This window comes from Delphinus delphis, chromosome 16 (assembly GCF_949987515.2).
Source record: "Delphinus delphis chromosome 16, mDelDel1.2, whole genome shotgun sequence".
Taxonomy (NCBI): Eukaryota; Metazoa; Chordata; class Mammalia; order Artiodactyla; family Delphinidae; genus Delphinus; species Delphinus delphis.
The window spans coordinates 60,567,459-60,585,878 of NC_082698.1; the positions used below are offsets into that span (position 1 = coordinate 60,567,459).

General features: G+C 54.3%; 1 protein-coding gene across 1 annotated transcript in view; it reads right to left on the reverse strand.

Annotated features, from left to right (window-relative positions):
- The window catches only part of CDH23 (cadherin related 23), a 392,970-nt gene that overhangs the window by 15,999 nt on the left and 358,551 nt on the right, over positions 1-18,420 (reverse strand). Inside the window, 11 exon segments of the mRNA XM_060034829.1 lie at positions 121-237; positions 3,976-4,434; positions 5,951-6,154; positions 6,866-6,991; positions 8,274-8,376; positions 9,776-9,883; positions 10,438-10,647; positions 11,196-11,329; positions 16,561-16,741; positions 17,398-17,517; positions 17,795-18,016. Coding sequence (XP_059890812.1) covers positions 121-237; positions 3,976-4,434; positions 5,951-6,154; positions 6,866-6,991; positions 8,274-8,376; positions 9,776-9,883; positions 10,438-10,647; positions 11,196-11,329; positions 16,561-16,741; positions 17,398-17,517; positions 17,795-18,016 — 1,984 coding nt within the window.

The window sequence follows — 18,420 nt, forward strand, 5'->3', positions numbered from 1 at the left end:
GCCTGACGACTGGCAGCCCCGTAGCTGGGTCCCGCTGCTCCCCCCCGGGGCCAGGCCTGTGCCGGTTCTGGGCCTGTCTCTCTACGGGCTCACGTGGGAGATGCCTGTGGGGAGCCTTACCATTTGGCACACTGACGGAGAGCTCTGGTAGGTCGCTGGCATTGTCAATCACTGAGAGAGTGACCTCATAGGTGGCAACCAGTTCCCGGTTCAGGGGGGATTTCACCATTACAGACCCTGTAGACCAGACCAGGTCAGGTTCAGCCCAAGGGGAACCCCCTAAAATCTGGGCCTCCCAGGGGTGCTCCTGGCCAACCCTCCCAATCCCCACCAAGGGCAATGATCCCCAAAGGACCCAGGACTTGCCGGTCTCATCTTTGGCTGGGATGACACCACAGCCGTCTGCAAGCTGGGGGCACGTCACTCTGCCCCTCACTCACCGCTTACTAGCGGGGCAATTATTTAACCTCTCTACGCCTCTGTTTCCTCATTTGTAAGATGAGGATAATTACAGTACCTACCACAGAGGGCTATTTGGAGGATTATAACAATTAACTGAATTTACATTTGTAGAGGGCTTAGAACAGTGCTTGGCACTTAGAAAAAGTGCTATGTAATTGCTTGTTTAAAAAATGCCTGTTGGGGGCTTCCCTGGTGGCGCAGTGGTTGAGAGTCCGCCTGCCGATGCAGGGGACACGGGTTCGGGCCCCGGCCCGGGAAGATCCCACATGCCGCGGAGCGGCTGGGCCCATGAGCCATGGCCACTGAGCCTGCGCGTGTCTGGAGCCTGTGCTCTGAAATGGGAGAGGCCACGACAGTGAGAGGCCCGCATACCACAAACAAACAAACAAACAAACAAACAAAAAAACCCCGCTTGTTGGAATTCCCTGGCTGTCCAGTGGTTAGGACTCCACGCTTCGTGGCCAAAAAAAAAAAAGATGCTTGTATTCCACAACCATTGAACTTATGGTTAAAAATGGTTATGATGGTAAATTTTATATGTATTTTATCAAGATTAAAAAATGCTTGTATTCTAGGGAGATCAAGCATAAAGGAAGGTCAAGGCAGCTAAGAAGCCCTGAGGGGGTTCCCTGGAGGGGACAGTGGTGGCACAGCCTAGACAGTAAGGCCCACCCCTTTGTCTTGATTACGTGGGACATGACGCGGCTGGGCTGCCTGGGGCACCGTGAAAGGAGCACCGCCCTACAGCAGTACTAGCAAGGAGCTGTTTCCTTCTCTCCTACCCAACGCCTCCCCAAGCCCCTGCCTGCTCTCCAGAGGCTTGGGCTTGAACTGGACAGAACGAGTTTTGCCCATCTCAGCCTGGCTCTGTTGGGACCTCTCTTCTTCCTGCCAGTTTGAGGGCCTGGTGGCTCTTCTTCCCATTGGCCTCATCCTAGGGTGAAACCTCCTCTCTCTTTTCCTAGCTCCCTCTCAGGCGTTGGGGTGTCTGGGATTCCTGTCCCCCTGGCAGATCCCTCTGCTGAGCTCCTGTCCTCCTCGGGGCCCCAGCCAGGGGGCAGTCACTTACCCTGGGCCGCCGCCTCCTCCTCCTCCTCCTCCTCTTCCTACTCTCGCTCCCCGTCCCCCGAGGCTGGGGAGCGAGGATGGGGAGAGGGTGGCTGCATTCAGTCTGCAAAGGCTGAGCCACGGCCTTGGCCCAGGCCCCACGGGGTGGGAAGGGTGGTAGGGGTGCGGTGAGTATGGAGGAAGGCGATGGGGTGAAGCAGAGAAGAGATGAGGTGGGAGGTGACAGAGAATCAGAGCTCAAACCTGTGGGCCTGCCAGCCGTGAGGAAGAGAGAAGAGGGTCAACGTCAGTTAGTTCAGGGTGCAGAGGGGAGGGAGCAGAGTAGGGCGTGGGGGATGGAAGGGCTCAGAGCTGACCAGGGCTGGAGGTTTGGGAGGGATGGGGTGGACGGGAAGAGGCAGAGGGGCAGGAAGCCAGCGGAGCAAGTGGGAACCCAGTTGGAGAGGCACACTCAGAGGGCTGAGGCTCTGGCAGGAAGAAAGGAGAGAGAGGTGAGCAAGGGAGGGGGAGAGCATGAGGAAGAGGGGCAGAGAAGACACTGGAAAGGAAAACAGAAGAGAACAGAGTCAGTCGGAGGGAGGGAGGACAGAAAAAAATGGGCAACAGTACAGCATAAAGTTGGGCTGGGTCATGGAGTAGCTCTCCATGGTCCTGAGAAACCACTGCAGCAGGAATTTTGCTAACCTGACACATGACTAAGCTACCTAATTCCTCCTAGTGGCTCATGGTTTTCCTGTCTTCCTTTTTCCTTTTTCCTCAGAGGCATACTGAGTTAATCATACTCTCTGGTTCACTGCACACTATGGTCACGGGCACTGTTCTTGTTTTATGTATGTATCTATTCCCTTTTATTCTCCTACTCCTCTCCCCTTGGGCAACGTATTAAAGTGTATTGTTTATTTGAAGGTGTTCCCGAAAATCATGTATTGTTTTTGTGTATGTATTTTACATTTGTGCGATGGGATTCTGGTATATATAACCCATTCTATTTCTTATTCTTTTCCGTAAGCACTTGTTTTTAAGGTCTACCCATGTTTCTCTGTGTGCATCTCATCTGTTGCTCCTAACAGCTTCCTGGTATCCCATGATGTGCACCCACCACATTTTACTCTCCAACATCCCAGTGATGGATGCCTTGGTTGCCTCCAAGTTCCTGTCACCAGTAACACTGCAGTGAACATCCTCAGATAGTCCCATTATCGACCTGAGTGTTTCCTTGTCACGTATACCCAGGAACAGGATTGCTGGGTCACGGGGTATGAGTGTACTTTGTGTTGGATTGCCGTCTAGATGTGAAATTAGTCAAAATTCCTACAGCAGCATAGGATGTCCCCACATTGTCACCAATACTCAATACTGTCCCGCATCCTAATGTCTGCTAATCACATACGGAAAACCAATATCTCACTGATGTTTCACTATGCATTTCTCTGAATAACAATGATTTTTAGCCTTTTTTCATAACCATGTTAGTTTTTCTGTCACTCCTCTGGGCCTTCCAAGAAGACACCTGTAAGTTTGTCCCATGTCCCCTCCTTAACTCCCCAAAGGAGCCAAAACACTGAGCTTTTGGAAAAATGGTAAAACCATCAAAATTATAATAAGCTGCGTAACTCATGAAAGATAAGCCACAGTTCGCTTTGTTTTGTGATAGTGTAAGAAAATCATTAAGGGTATACACACACATATGTAATATAGAAATATGTATGTGTGTATATATATCATATATATTTTTCTGTATTATATACATATATAGGAAACTTAGAGACAACTTAAATGGCCCGGATATATATGAAGAAAGTGTTCAACCACCCGGTTATTAAAGAAATGCATATTAAAACAAGATGCCGGGGCTTCCCTGGTGGCGCAGCGGTTGAGAGTCCGCCTGCCGATGCAGGGGACACGGGTTTGTGCCCCGGTCCGGGAATATCCCACATGCCACGGAGCGGCTGGGCCCGTGAGCCATGGCCACTGAGCCTGCGCGTCCGGAGCCTGTGTTCCGCAACGGGAGAGGCCACAGCAGTGAGAGGCCCGCGTACCGCAAAAAAAAAAAAAAAAAAAAAAAAAAAAAAAAAAAAAACAAGATGCCATTTACCTATGAAATTACAAACACGAAAACTGTGTAATATGTAATGCCGTCAAGAGTGCGGTGACATGGGCACTCTCATATAATACTAGTAGAGTAAGAGAAGCAGACGGAGAGGGAGCTGGTCAAGGGAGAAGGAAGAAGAGAAGGCAGAGAGGGAAGGAGCCAGGGGAGAGACGGCAGAGAGAGGGAAGGATGTGCTGTCAATAGTGGGGAAACGAGAGGAGGAAGGAGCAGCTGAGGGAAAGGGAGGAACAGAGCAAGAGAACCGATAGAAGGAGGGTAAGGGAGAAAGCAGAGAGCCAGGAGGCTGGGGCAGGGAGTCAGGAGGAAGGCTGGAGGGGAGCAGGCCCTTGTACCTGTGTTGATATTCACGGCAAAGGCGTCCTCCTGGTCGGGCACCAGGCGGTCAGTGTCATCCTTGGCCACGATGCTGATGATGTGGTACGTCAGCTTAGGGTTGAGGTCACGGTCGATGGCGGTGACGTTGGCAATGACCGTGCCTGGCTCAGCTGACTCCAGCACGCTCACCGTCTGGATGGGGTTGAGGAACTCAGGGCGGGAGTCATTGATGTCATCGATAAGGATAGTGATGATGGCTGTGCCCGAGAGAGGGATGGTGCCCCGGTCGGTGGCCACCACTGTCAGCCTATAGGATTCCTGCTCCTCCCTGTCAATGGTGACATTGCCGACACGTATGACACCAGTCGCTGGGTGGATGGTGAAGCGGTCCTGAGCCCCAGCTTCTATTCGGTAGACGAGCTCCGCATTGAGGCCACTGTCCTCATCTGTGGCTGTGACCTGAAGGACTGAGAATCCTGTGGGGGTGGGAATGGGGAGCAGCTGAGCACAGTGGCTTCTTCTAAAAACACCACACCGAGATACTCTTCTTGGTGGTTCACAAGGGCCTCTTCCCACCGTAGCCTTGCCAGCATCTACCTTTGTTTTTATTGTTATATATAAAGCCTACTTTATTTTTAAATTTATTTATTTTTAATTGAAGTATAGTTGATTTACAATGTTGTGTTAGTTTCAGGTGTACAGCAAAGTGACTCAGATATATATTTCGAGATACGTATACGTATATATATTCTTTTTCAGATTCTTTTACATCATAGGTTATTACAGGATATTGAATATAGGTCCTTGTTGTTTGTCTGTTTTACATAGTGGTGTGCATCTGTTAATCCCAAACTCCTAATTTATCCCTCCCCACCCCCGCTTTCCCCTTTGGTAACCACAAATTTGATTTCAAAATCTGTGAGTCTATTTTGATTTTGTAAATAAGTATCTATCTTTTATGCCTTTTGCATGTTTGCAATTTTCTAGGAAAATGGTATCCTATTTTATTTTGCATTCTTTGATTATTTGTGAGACCGAACAGTTTTTAATAATTTAATGATTAGTTGCATCTTCTCTTCTGCAAAGTGTTGGCCTTTGTCCTTTGCCCATTTTTGTCCATTTATATAAATTGTATAATTATGATAACTTGTGACAAATACCTTTTTTTTTTTCAGTTTGTTGTTTGCCTTTCGATACTGGTTATAATTAAATGATGTAAAGAAGTTTAAAATTCATATGCACCAAAATTGAGTATTTTTCCTTTTTGACGTTCTTCTGTTTCTTATATGTTTAGAACCTTCTTATCCCGAAATCAGATATTCACCCGAAGTGTCTTCTTTTATTTTTTAATGTTTTATACTCTTTTACAGTTCCTTTAGGATGTCTTTGGGTTTCTTTTTGGTGTCTGATATGGGGTGAGAATCTAGACTAAATAAGAAGAGATGTTTTTCACACAAAATAGTTTTCACTATTAGTTTCATTGTTTCCTTTATCGCATATTACATTCCTTATAATTTACCGGTATCTGTTGCTGGCCTACTTTGCCCGAGTCTTGTGTTCATACCACGTGGTTTTAAATACTGTAGTTTGGTAATATGTTATAAATATCTGGTAAGACAAATCTGGCTTTATTATACTTATTTTTCAAAATGTCCTTTTTCTTCCAGATGACCATTAGAATCAAATTTATCTCCCCAATCATGTTTGATTTTGATAGGAATCATGTTAATCCTATTTTGATTTTAAAACAGTCAGTTCTTCCATCCAGTAACACGGACAGAACATACCTTAATAATCTCATTTTGCAGACAAGACGCTGTGGGTCCGAGAAGGGAGGTGAGGGGCACTTGGGTCTCCTGACTCCCTCTCCACCCACCCTGCTGCCCATCCTTCTCCCCGCTGGACGTGACTTCTGCCTCCAATCCCCACAGACCACCAGCCAGCTCCTGCCTGGGGGCTGGGGCCTGGGGCCTGGGGCCTGCCCCTGCGTACCTGGTGGGCAGTTCTCCAGCAGGTGGACGGTGAGGGCGGCAGGGCTAAAGGTGGGCCAGTTGTCATTGTCATCCAGGATGGTGACGATCAGGTCGGCTGTGCCGTTGAGCAGCCCGATGTCCTCAGCCAGCAGCAGTAGCTCCAGGACGGGAGGTGAGAAGGCCTCCCGGTCAATGGTGACACCTGACCTCACCGTCACCACGCCTGGCACCCAGCGCCACCAGCCGGGGAGATACAAAGGAAAAGAGATGCAGTGGGAGACCGGGTGAGAACCACCAGGGAGGGGACAGAGAAAGATAAGGCTTGATGGGGACCGATGTGAAAGAGGAGCAGAAAAGGCAACCCAATGACTTTCTTCCCCAAAGGCTCAACAACCATTGTTTAGGGAGGTCCCGTAGGTGCCAGTGTTCCGTGCCTGTCCCTTCCGCAGGTGCCCTCTGCAATTCTCCCGAGTCCCTCCTGGGATGAAGGACCCAGGCTGGAGGATTGACCCGCTCTGTTGAGAGAGGTGCTAGTATACCCCTCCTTGTCACCTGTCACTCAGTCGGCCAGGACCAGACTGATGTAACACAGTCTCTGTCTGGGGAGCTTTGGGTCTGGTTTGAGGACAGACCGTTGGCTTCGTCTGGCAGACGAGGAGCCCCATTCTCCGGGCTGGGGAAGGGGAGATGGGGGAGTGGGTTTGGGGATGCTCTCTGCCGAGCCTGAGAGCTTATGCACCAGCAGGTCCCTTCTGTTGACCCCAAGTGTCTTCCTGGTTCCTCCTACCCGGCCCCCGGGTGGCCTAACCCAGCTGTAAGATGGGGATTGTGAGGAATGGGGTCTCTATGGAGAGCCTAGATCTAGCAGTGGGGTCACCCTAGCAGGAGTACCCAGAGCCAGGACGGGAGAGCTGGGGTGGCGCAGAGGCCTCACCGGTGCTGTTGTCAATATCAAAGAGCCCGCTCTGGGCACCCAGCAGCTGGTAGGTCACCACGGCGTAGACATCCAGGTCTGCGTCCAGGGCCAGGATGGGCCCATTGAGCACCGTCAGCGGGGTCCCTGGGCCGGGGGAGATGGGTCACTGCAGGGCCGACCCGGCCCCCTGCCCGCCTCTCCCCCTCCCCCCCTAGTCCCGGTGAGCCATGGCTGACGATGGATGAGAGGGAGGGAGGGAGGTGAAGTGGACGGGGTGGGAGACCCTGGGCCGGGCTGCGGCAGCCTTGGCAGACTGACGCAGACGCCTGGGGAGCGGCCTCAAAGCCCTGCTGGGGAGAAAACACAACAGTGGTGAACAAGCCCCTCCGGCCCGCCCGGAGCACGCCTGCCTTCCCAGCAGCCTTTGAGGCTGGCCACTCCGAGGGAGGGTCTGGGGGCTCCCTGATGTCCCCTCACTACGTGGGGGCCCTGGCTAGGTATGCACCCCCAGCCCAGCCTGTCCACGCATGTGTGTCCACAATGCTCTAACAGCTGTCCGACTATACATGGCTAGGAACCCATGTGTGTGTGCAGGACTCCGTGTTCACACGGCCACGAGCACTCACGCTGTAGCACTTGCAGGCCTGGGAGTCCCCAGGTTGTGCACTTGTCTGCCTCTGCAGGTGGGCATATTTGCACACGGAGTGCACTGTGCGGGCACCCATGTGCCTGTGTGTGTATGCCTTACGTGGACGTGCACTGCACACATGTGAGCACATGCACAGGCAGTTTCAAATTCCTTCAGCGGAGACACCCAGCCAGAGACAAGGAGTATCTCAGCTCATCCCTTTCCGACTTAGAATCCAAGCTGCGGGGGAGGCTGGAGGAGGAGTGAGGGGCTCCCCCGGGAGACAGCGAAGGGGAGATTCTGTCCCTTGGAAGGGAGGTGAGGCTGGTCAGCGCATGCGTGTGGGGAAAGGGCCACACTGACCTATGAGGGGCCCCGGCACCCCACCTGTGATTACAGATGCTCCCTGAGCTTTCAGAAGCCTCTAGGGGGCCCTATGCTCCTGGAGTGGAGGGAGCAGGGAGGAGTAGGCTTATTCCCCTCCTGGGTAGTCCTTACACCTTAACTCCCCTCGAGGAGGGGCAGTGGGGCTGTTCTCAGACAGCCTTGGAGACCAATGACCACATCCAACCTGACCTGTGGCCTCTTTGGTGGCCCCTAAGAGGCCTGGCAGCCCTGGCCCACCAGCCCTTCGGAGCTGTGCCTCTTTCTCCCCTCCACACCCTTCTGCACTTGCCAGGTCTGTGTTCAGCCAGGCCTCAGCTGGGCCTCCACCAGGCACAAGGGAGGTCCTCAGGCATCTGGGGCCCAGGGGGTTCCTGGAAGCAGCAGGAGTCCCCAGGTGGGCCCAGCACCTACCAGCAGGAGAATTCTCCATCACCTCCGCCAGGTAGGTGCTCTCAGTAAAGATGGGGTGGTTGTCGTTCTCATCCGCAAGGAAGATCAGCAGAAAGTCAAAATCCTGTGGGAGGCATGACGGCGGGGGGACAGCTTGTGGGCCACGTTCTAGCAAAGCGCTCCAGTGGGAGAAGGACTTGGAAGGAGGGCGGGGGTCAAAGCAGAGAGGTAGATGATAGAAAAGCCCCCGCCACGGGTCCGGAGACCTGTGGTTCAAGCCTCTGCTCTGCTAGTAGCTCACAGGGTGGTCTTGGGCAAATCTTTCCCTCTATCTGAGCCCCAGTTTTCCAATCTGACAAATGGGAATGTTAAGTCCCTCGCAGAGATGTTGTGAAGTTCACAGGGGAAGGGAGGTGGACGGTACTCAATCATGCTCCATCTCGTGGTAAGGAAGGACTGTAGCCAGGAAGATGAGTCTTAGTTTCCAGACCCTCCTGGCTCGCCTGGTGCCCTGGTCAGAGTTCATCCAAACTTCCACTCAGTGCTGCACTTCATCCCTTTCAAAAACCACAGTTATCCTATCTCTTAGAACCTCCCAGTGCCCCGGATGCTTCTCCACTGCAGAGGTGGGGGACCCAAGGCCCAGAGAGGGGCTGGCTATTCACAGCCGCGTGGTAAGTTGGCAGCAGAGTGGCAACCAGCCTCCAAGCTTCCGGGTTCCCACCACCCAATGCTGCTGCTTTCCAGGATGACCCAGGCCCTCCTAAAGGACAGGCAGAGGCGGGGGAGTGACAGAGGGAGAGAAAAGAAGGAGGGAGGACGTGAGAGGAGGAAGGAAGGCGAGGAGCACGGGATGAGAGACGCCAGCGGCCTGCACCTCCAGCCCGAAGTCTCCTCGGCCTGTACAGATGCAGAAACTGAGGCCCGGAAAGGGCTGAGCCATACAACTGGTCAGAAGCAGAGCTGAGATGAGCCAGACCTAGGCTCATCTCATGGGCTGGGAAGAGGGCTGATTCCTACCCCCAAATGGACTGTTTGCTTTGCAATACCCACTTCCTCTTAGTAAAGAGAGCCAACCTTTTGGCTTTTGAGGGAAAAGCCACCTGGAAAACGCAACCCTTTCAGAACCCCAGAGTACGTGCTTGTGTACGTGTGTCCCCCCGACTGCCACCCCTGACACTGCTGTCGTGTGTGCCCAAGTATCTGTGGTTTGGGGAGAAGAGACGATAGCTGGTATTTACTGAGCGTTTGCCATATGCCAGGCACTGTGCCGAGGACTTGACAGACATTGGCTCCTTCAAGTCCTCTCCACGATCCTGGGGTAGGTATGTCTCCATTTGGCAGAAGAGAAAGCGGAGGCTGGGAGACAACAACTTGCGAAAGCCACACACCCACTGACAGGCAGAAGTGGGATTTGAACCCAGCCCTCGCTTACGCCAAAACCTGTGCCTCTCACCCGCGGGCCGTGCCGCCTGGGTACAGCCAGCACCGGCCCTGCTCCCCACGGCGCCCTCCAGCCTTACCCTCCTGGCTATGCGCGGATTCTCTGGGTTGTCCTTCACGGAAATGGTCAGCTTGTATTCCGGGATCCGCTCGCGGTCCAGGGGCCGGTTCACAGTGACGATCCCTGTCTGGGATGCAGAGGCTGGTGAGCTGAGCAATGACCTGTCCCCTACTTTGGGCTCTGGCCCACGGAGGCCCAACTGCTCCGCCTGTAGGAATGGCCATGAACGATCTCCCTCAATCACCAAAGATACGGTCTAGAAGGACCACAATGGACCAGCAGGGCCTTGCCAGAGCAAGAGCGACCCACCAATGCCCAGGTCGTGCTGCCTGAAAGGGACGGTCCCTCTGAGGACCCCACGGCGACAGCAGCCGGTAACACTCCAAGAGGTCGAGCGAGGACTTCTTGTGCATCTTGGTACAAACCAAGTGGTACCGAAGCTCTGGTCCCATCCCTGCACACGACAAGCCTTGGGGTGACAGGGACCCCAGAAGTGGCTCCCCTAGGAATCCTAGATTCCATGCTTCCCACAGAGACCCCACATCCCAGTGGAGGGTAGAGACTTGAGGAGGAAGTGGAACCAACAGAAGCCCAGACAGCAGAGTAGAAAAGCCCCTGGGGCAGGGTCCTGTTTTTTAGGAAAAATCCTGGGGGCTTCCCTGGGGTCAGAGCCAGCCCTACCGTGGCGTTGATGGAGAAGGCCCGCTCTCGGTTGCCCGCGGTGATGTTGAAGGTGAGGAGGGCGTTGCACCCGCTGTCAGCGTCGCTGGCCAGGATACGGGTGACGAAGCTGGAGACGGGGATGTTCTCGCTGATGGTGATGTTCATGGGTAGGTTCAGCAGCACGGGGTCGTTGTCGTTGATGTCCAGCACCCGGATCCCCACCAGCATCTGGGGCACGTCAGGGAAGAGGAGGAAGTGAAGGAGAAGGACCAGGAGAAAAGGGGGCGCGGGGGAGATGGAGGAGAGAGGGGAGGCAGAGAACGGGATGGTGGACATGGCGGCCGAGGAAGAGGCAAGGAGGCAGGTGGAGCGGGACAGCAAAGCGGTGGTAATGGAGGAAGGAAAGGTGCAGCTCGTCGTGGGCAAGAAAGAGGAAGCCCAAGAAAATGATAACAAAAAAGGCAAGAGGATGAAAACGAGGATAAGAGGGAAGGAGGAAAAATAGAGGCAGAGGTGGGCTGGAAATGGCAGTGACAGGTGCAGAGGCCTGGCTGACAGCACAGCCTCCCCAGGGAGGCTGCCAGGCGCCAGGTCCAGCCTCCACGGGTGAGCCTCACGAGGCACTTGCAGGTCTGGTAGGGGCCCTGAGGCCTGCACTGGCTTTAGAGCAGCCTGAGGTTGCTATGGGCACGAAGGCGGCAGCGTTTATAGGAGTCTCTATGGAGAGTTCAGGGGGCAGGGAGGTGAAGCCGGTGGAATGGGGTCCCCAGACTCACCGTGGAGCTGAGCGGGGGAACCCCCCTGTCTCGAGCACAGATGGTCAGGTTGTAGAAGGCAATGGTCTCCCGGTCCAGCTCCACATCCTTCCGGACCCGCAGCACCCCTTCCACGGGAGAGATCAGAAACTCCCCTGGTGTCACCCAGGAGAAGCCAGGGTCAGCTGAGGATGGCCAAGAGTAGTGGAGAGCCCAGGCCTTCCCCTGCTTCCTCTACTGAGCCTTACTCACCAGGGTCAGGGGCAGCTGGGGCGTGGGCCTTCCAGCACCCCCGGCTTCAGACCCTCGTGGGACCTGCCGAGGGCTGGGAAGTGCAGGAGGCAGGAGAACAGATAACTCCTAGGGGTACAAGCGGGCAGGGGCCCACTCATGCCCTGCTGGGCCTGAGATGCCAGGCCAGGGACCCACCTTGGGTAGGACGGTTATGTCGAAAAAGTGAGGGCTCCCTTTCTACACAAGCACTCTCTTTGTCACCACTATTGATCTGAAATCAATTAACGAAGGTGTCGGAAGCTTTGTCAGGTGCGATCCTTTCCAGATACCACATCTTGTAAAACAGCATATTGGGGAAGGGCAAAGCTAACCCCAAAGGGACTCCTTGCTAGTGGTGAGGCACCGGGGCAGGACGGAGCGGGAGGGATTAGGGACAGGGAAGCCCCCAACTGCCCTCCATTCAGCCCTGAATGGAGCCACATGGAGCGCAGCCAGGGCTCTCCCAGGCCTATGGCCATCCCTTGGCACCTAGGTGGACCTGATTTCCTTTCTTTGAGGTTGCTGAGGACCCTCAGCTGGCCCTTTGGCTTCAATCCTTGTCTTGGCCTGGCTGAGGGGCCAGACGTCTGAGGATGTCTAGAGCAAGAACCTCAGATTCTCAGGCTCTGAACTGGAGGAGACCTCAGAGACCATCCCGTGTCCTTTGGAAAACGAAACGGGAGAGAAGGGTGATGACTTGTTAGAACCCCCATAGCAAGTAAACAGTAGAACCCAGACTCGAACCTAGGGCTCTGCATCTCAGCTCACTACATCCATGGGACTTACCACTCAGAGCTGACCAGGGTGGGAGGGGTAAGAACAGGTAGGGGTGGAGGAGAAGAGCAGAGGGGCAGGATGACAGGGGCGCCAGTGGGGTCCCAGTTGGACAGGAGTGCTCAGGGGGCTGAGGAAAGTGAGGGAGGATGAACGAGGGAGGAGGGGAGAGTGTGAGGAAGAGGGGGTCACCTCTCTGCGCTCCCCCAGGAACTGGGAACAGTGAGAAAGTTACTTCCTTCACTTTCCCTTTCGGCATCTGGGGGAAAAGGCTTAGAGTGGGGCAATGACTCGCTCAGAGAGACACAGCACGCAAGGGTGCAGCAAGGACAGAGGCCCGAGCTCCCCAACAATTTTCTCTGCCTGCTTCTACCTACCTCACAACTCCCTGCCTCCAGCTCCTACGGCTCTGATTTACCGAAACAGCCCCTCCGCGGCCCACCTGCAGCTGGGATTTCCCACCAGCCCTTCCGCTCCCAGCAGTCCTATGGGCTACACCCTGCTTAGAGGGGCGGAAGCCACTTGAAGCAGGATTTCCTGAAGCTGATCATCCAAGGTCTCCAAAGAACAGGGGATTCCCTTTCTAGGGGTTTCCCAGCCCTGTCTCAGCCCCTGGCCACGTGCGAGCAGATGGCCAGCTGCCTTCTCTCCAAAGCGAACCACCCCATTGATGGAAGGGAAGAGGTTCCGAAGGCAGCCTGCCTGAGCAGGCCTGAGGTGCTGGGGGCTGGGCCCAGGCTAGACCCCCACAAGGTCAGCTCAGTGGGGGAGGTAGGCAGGTCAAAGGCCCCCAGACAGCAAAATGCCCTCCTCAGCAGCTTGCCCCGGGGCCTGAACCCCCCAACACTCCACTCCTTCTGGAGATAGAGGGTCAAAAGCAGAGGCTTCCCATCAGTCATATCCCGGTCTGCAATGCTGACTTCGCTCTATGTGCCCTTGGGCATGTGATTAAATCTCGCCTTGATGTTCTCATTTGAAAAATGGGCTAATAAAGAGGTACCACAGCAGGGTTGTGCTGCTACTGGACAAGCCCCAGTTCACCTCGTGTACGCTGGACCCACGGCAGCTCTTTGTATCATTAGGGGCATCCTGAAAGGGAGCCCAGGCAGCCCTGTGAAGGAGCTGGGGGCTTACATGGAAGATGAGGATGTAAGAAAGGGGTCCAATGAGTGGACCTGACCAGAAAGGGCCGCTGGAGGTTCTGAGAAGGCCAGGATAGAGGGGGGAGAGGCGCAAGTGACATGGCCTGTTTCGCAACCGTTCTTTTTTTTTTTTTTTTTTGGCCGCGTTGGGTCTTCACTGCTGTGCGCGGGCTTTCTCTAGTTGTGTTGAGCGGGAGCTACTCTTCGTTGCGGTGCGCGGGCTTCTCATTGCAGTGGCCTCTCTTGTTGTGCAGCACGGGCTCTAGGCATGCAGGCTTCAGTAGTTGTGGCATGTGAGCTCTAGAGCACAGGCTCAGTAGTTGTGGCTCACGGGCCTAGCCGCTCTGCGACGTGTGGGATCTTCCCGGACCGGGGCTCGAACCCGTGTCCCCTGCATTGGCAGGCGGATTCCTAACCACTGCGCCACCAGGGAAGTCCTCCCAACTGCTCTTCGACCATGTGCCTCCTCGCAGCTTAGTGGGCCTTATAAGAGCCCAGGCAGCCCTGATGTCTTCCCACCAGCAGGAGCCCCCTCCAGGTTCAGGCTGCAGTGGGAAGGTGGGAAGGTGACCTTGAAGCCGGGTGGCTTGGAGTACATCCTTTCACCCGTGGTGTTGCTCAACTGGCTTTCCAGGAAAACAGCCCTGATTTATAGTGTTTGTCAGTTTTTCAAATTACCAACATGGTGTCAGACAACCCGGAGGTGAGGAGAGAGGTGGGGAGTGGATGTCGCGACCTGTGCGAGCCGCTGCAGCACAGCACTAGGTCACCCACCTCACCCCGCCCAGCCTCTGCTTATCTCCTCTGGAGCGGGGGCAGTTCTTGGTGATCCCCAAGTTACCTTTGGGCTGTGAATGTCTACTCTTCCTTTCCAGGGGGAGGGAGCCCCAGGCCGGGTCAGCCTGGGGAAACTCCTGACCCCTCTCACTGCCCCAGGGGCCTGCCTCTCTGCCTGCCCCTGTGAGGCCGCAAGTCCCTAGGCTGGCCCCGATCCTGTGTGCACTTAACCTGGCAGGTTCTGCTCAGGACAGCAAAGGCCCGTGGCAGGGAGCAGTCTGCAGTCTGCTGGGCATGAGTGTGAGCCCCGCACCCTGGAGGCGGGTGCAGAGAGGGTCCCTTCCTGGGAGGGGCTCAGCTGCCCACCCAGCAGCCACCTGTCAAGCAGACTTTGGCATCCTACCGAACAGGAGCAGGGCTCCCGTGACATGAGACAACCGCTGGGCGTGTGTGTGACAAGAGCACAGGAGAAAGGCAGAGCAGGAAGGCACAGTGCTTGGCCAGGGAAAGGACTTTTGGGACATGAAAGGGTGACATGTCAGAACAGAGTGGCCCACCGCAAGCTCTGGACAGCAGGGGCTCCACGTCGGGCCCTACAGAAGTGGGTTTGTGTTTGTAGCCTCTTAATTGAAAATTCATCCCAGGTTCTATAGCCTCTCCTCTGCCTGCTGTGTCAGTGCACTCCTCTCATCTCATGCCTTTAAATATCTCTGGGGTGACTACTCCCAAATACATCTCTCCACTGCAGACCTCTCTCCTGAACTCCTGGCTTGTATATCCAAGGCCTATCTGACATCTCAAACCTAACCTCACCCTCCTCCCCATCGCCCCACCTTTCCTGCTCCTGCTGCAGTCTTCCCATCTGCTAACAGCATGGCTGCTCAGGCCAAAACCTTGGTGTCATCCTTGACTTTAGGTTACATCTCACATCCAATCAGTCAGCATGTCCTATTGGCCGTCTGTGAAATATACCAGAACTCTCACGATCTCCAGCGCCGCTTCCCTGGTCCCAGCTACACCATCTCTAGCCCCAGTGACTGCAACAGGCTCCTACCAGCCATTCCCTAACCTCTATGGTCTGGTCTGAGCTCAGGAAATGGAGTGCTCCTGTTGAAATCTAAGTCAAATCACATCCCTCCTGTGCTCAAAGCTCTCCTATGGTTCCCATGTTACTCGGAGAAAAAGCCAAGTCCTCATAATGGCCTACAAGACCCAACATCTGTCTCTATTACCTCTCTGATCTCATCTCTTCTTACTCTTCCCCTTGCCTGGCTTCATGCCAGCCACTGGGCCGCTTTGCTCCTCTGTGAACAAGCCAGGCACACTCCAACCTCAGGGCCTTTGCACTTGCTGCTCCCTCTATCTGTCATGCTCTTCCGTGGATGTCCACATGACCCATTCCTCACCTCCTTCAGGTCTTTGCTCAAATGTCACCTCCTTGCACAGGTCTTCCTTGAGCAGTCTTTCTAAAACTGCAGGCTTCACCCTGGCATTCCCCATCTCCTGGCTTTATATTTCTCCGTAGCGCTTAGCACCTCCCAATAGACTAAGTCGTCTGCTTAACCAGTTATGTTCATGGCCTGTATCTTCCAACTGGAACATATGTTCTATAAGGGCAGGGATTTGTATCTGTTTTTTACCATTCTGTATCCTCAGCGCCTGGAATGTGGTCAGCAAATGCTCAATACATACTTATTGAGTGCTCAATTAAAATCAGGATGTTTCACAAAGATTTGGATTTCCAGCATTTCTTTTAAAAATGGGAAGGGCTCCCCCGCCCCAACCCCGGGGCCTGCATTTCAACCTGACCACAATCGGCAAGAGCGGAGCTGTGGCTGCTGCAGCCCCCGCCACTCCCTCTTCTCTTGCCCAGACCTTTTCTCCCATGTGTGCTCCCTGCATGGCCCCAGCAGGCCTTGAGTTTGGGATTCCTGCTCTACAAAAGTGAGTAAATACTGTCCTGAGAAATTGCTCTGGCCAGGCAAGCCCTGCTCTTCAACTGAGGAGAACAGTCGGGCTAGTTGTGAAGGCTATTAAGGGATGATGAGATGTGCAGAAGAATCTGGGTGCTCCCTGCATGTGTGCATTTGGGGGGTCCTGAAGGTCTGGGGCAAGGATGCTCGTCTTTCCTCTTGCCTGGAGCCTTTTCTCTGGGTATGACACAGGGGTGTTTTCTATCTCAAAGGAGTCTGTGACCTTCCAAGGCTACCAGCCTCTGCTCCCAGATTTCAGAGTGTTCTCACCATATTCCTGGGAGAAGATTACTTTCATCATCTTATGGGTGGGGAAACTGAGGCCCCATCGCACAATGGTGGGGCTAATTGCCTTGAGACCTCCTTTTTCATCCTGCTCCTGAGTGGGGTCGGGGAGAGGCCCGCTGGGTCATGCCACCCCCATCACCCAGCTCAGGCCCCACTCACCCAGAGGGTCTCCGTCCACGATGCTGTACTCCACCTGCCCATTGGGGCCCGAGTCCCGGTCATGGGCCAGGAAGGTCCACACTCTGGGTCCTGGTTGGCCCTCGGTGACATCAAATGGTCCCTCGTAGTCTCTGGGGAAGGTGGGCACATTGTCGTTGATGTCATTCACGTTCACAAGCACCTGAGATGATGAGCGAACTTAGTCAGGACCGCACCCCAGCCAGCCCTGTTCATCTGTAAACTGGATCTGATAATCCTGCCTCATAGGATGATGGAAGAATCATACTGGTTAACGGATGTGGGAGGGCTTTTTAAGCTATTCATGTGGATAAGCTATTGTTATTGTCAAAGTCTCTCTATGGGCATAATAATATTATTAATAATAATGCTATGAACTTCTGTTTATTGCTGTACTATGGTCATCGTTTTTCTGGTTTCGTTTGCTCCTCCCACACCCTGAAACAGTTTTTTATTACCCCCCCTTTACAGAGGAGGAAAGTGAAGCTCAGGGAGGTTAAGTGACTTGCCCAGAGTCACACAGTTAGGAAGTAGAAGATCAGGGACATGAACCCCTGTCGGTCTGACTGGAGTTTGTGCCCTTCCCGTGAAGGGGAGGAAGGCAGGTGTCATCATCTATCTGATAGCTGCAGCCACGCAGAGAGGTTCAGTAACCTCCTCAAAGTCACACTGCAAGTTTGGGTGAGTTGCTGAGACCAGGACAGGGCTCGTGGATTTAGGCGTTTCTCCTGGAAACCCCGCTTCCCCACAGGACCTTTCTGTGACCTGTCCTACCCCACCCCCAAGTTGGGGCTCTGTCCCATCTACCCACCCACCCACCGTGGTGGTAGAGGTGAGGCGATGGGACAAGATGGGACACTGGTCCGTGGCGGTGACGATCAGGGTGTAGCGGCCATGGCTGATCTCGTAGTCCAGCTCCTTGGCAGCATAGATGACTCCCTGCAGGATAAGTAGAGGGGACGAGGGTGGATCAATAGATGGTGGGTCTGGGGCATCCTCTGACCACCCCAGGAGGGAGGTTGGCCCTAACATCCTGGCCATGACAGGGAGTCCCTGGCCCCACCCAACCTTTTCATCCTCCCGTACTGGCTGCCCCCCCCAGTTTCCTCCCGGACTCCATCTTTGCTCTGCTCCCACCCCCATGATGTCACTGAGCTCCCCTCCAATCCCTTTGGCCAGCTGACCCTCTTCCTGGACCCCGCCACCAGCCACTGACCGTGTGCCTGTCGATGTGAAAGGTGTCGATGATGTTGCCGGCAACGATGGCATAGGTAACTGTGCCGTTGGGCCCCTCATCCGGGTCTAGTGCCTGGACGGTGACGAGGCTGGCATTGATTGTGTCCGGGCCCTCATCCAGTAAGATCTCGTAGTGGGGCTGCTGGAACGTGGGCGCGTTATCGTTCTCGTCCACGATGGTCACATACACGTGGGTGGTGGCCTATGGAGAAGAGCACGATCAGGTTCCTTGGTCAGCTGGCTAGAGGGTTTGAGGTGGAGCCAGCTGGATGCATTCCTAGGCTGCACTTACTCAGCGTGATCCAACATGGTGAGGGAAAGGGGGACGGATGAGAGCGAGGGAAGTCCCAGGCTGACAGAGGAAGTCCCAGAGGCTCTGTCAAAAGCCAAGCTAGGCAACTGCTTAGGTCCAGGATGGCACTCACACCACCACTCTTACCGTCCGTGACATCACTAACCGATCACGGCACTGCTGAGGCCGGACGCAACCTCAGGATCCTGGTTAGCACGTTGCTCTAGTGATTACAATTGGCATATGAGATGAACTCCAGTAACTGCCTCCAGCCCATAGCTTTTTAAAAATTTTTATTTATTTTTTATACAGCA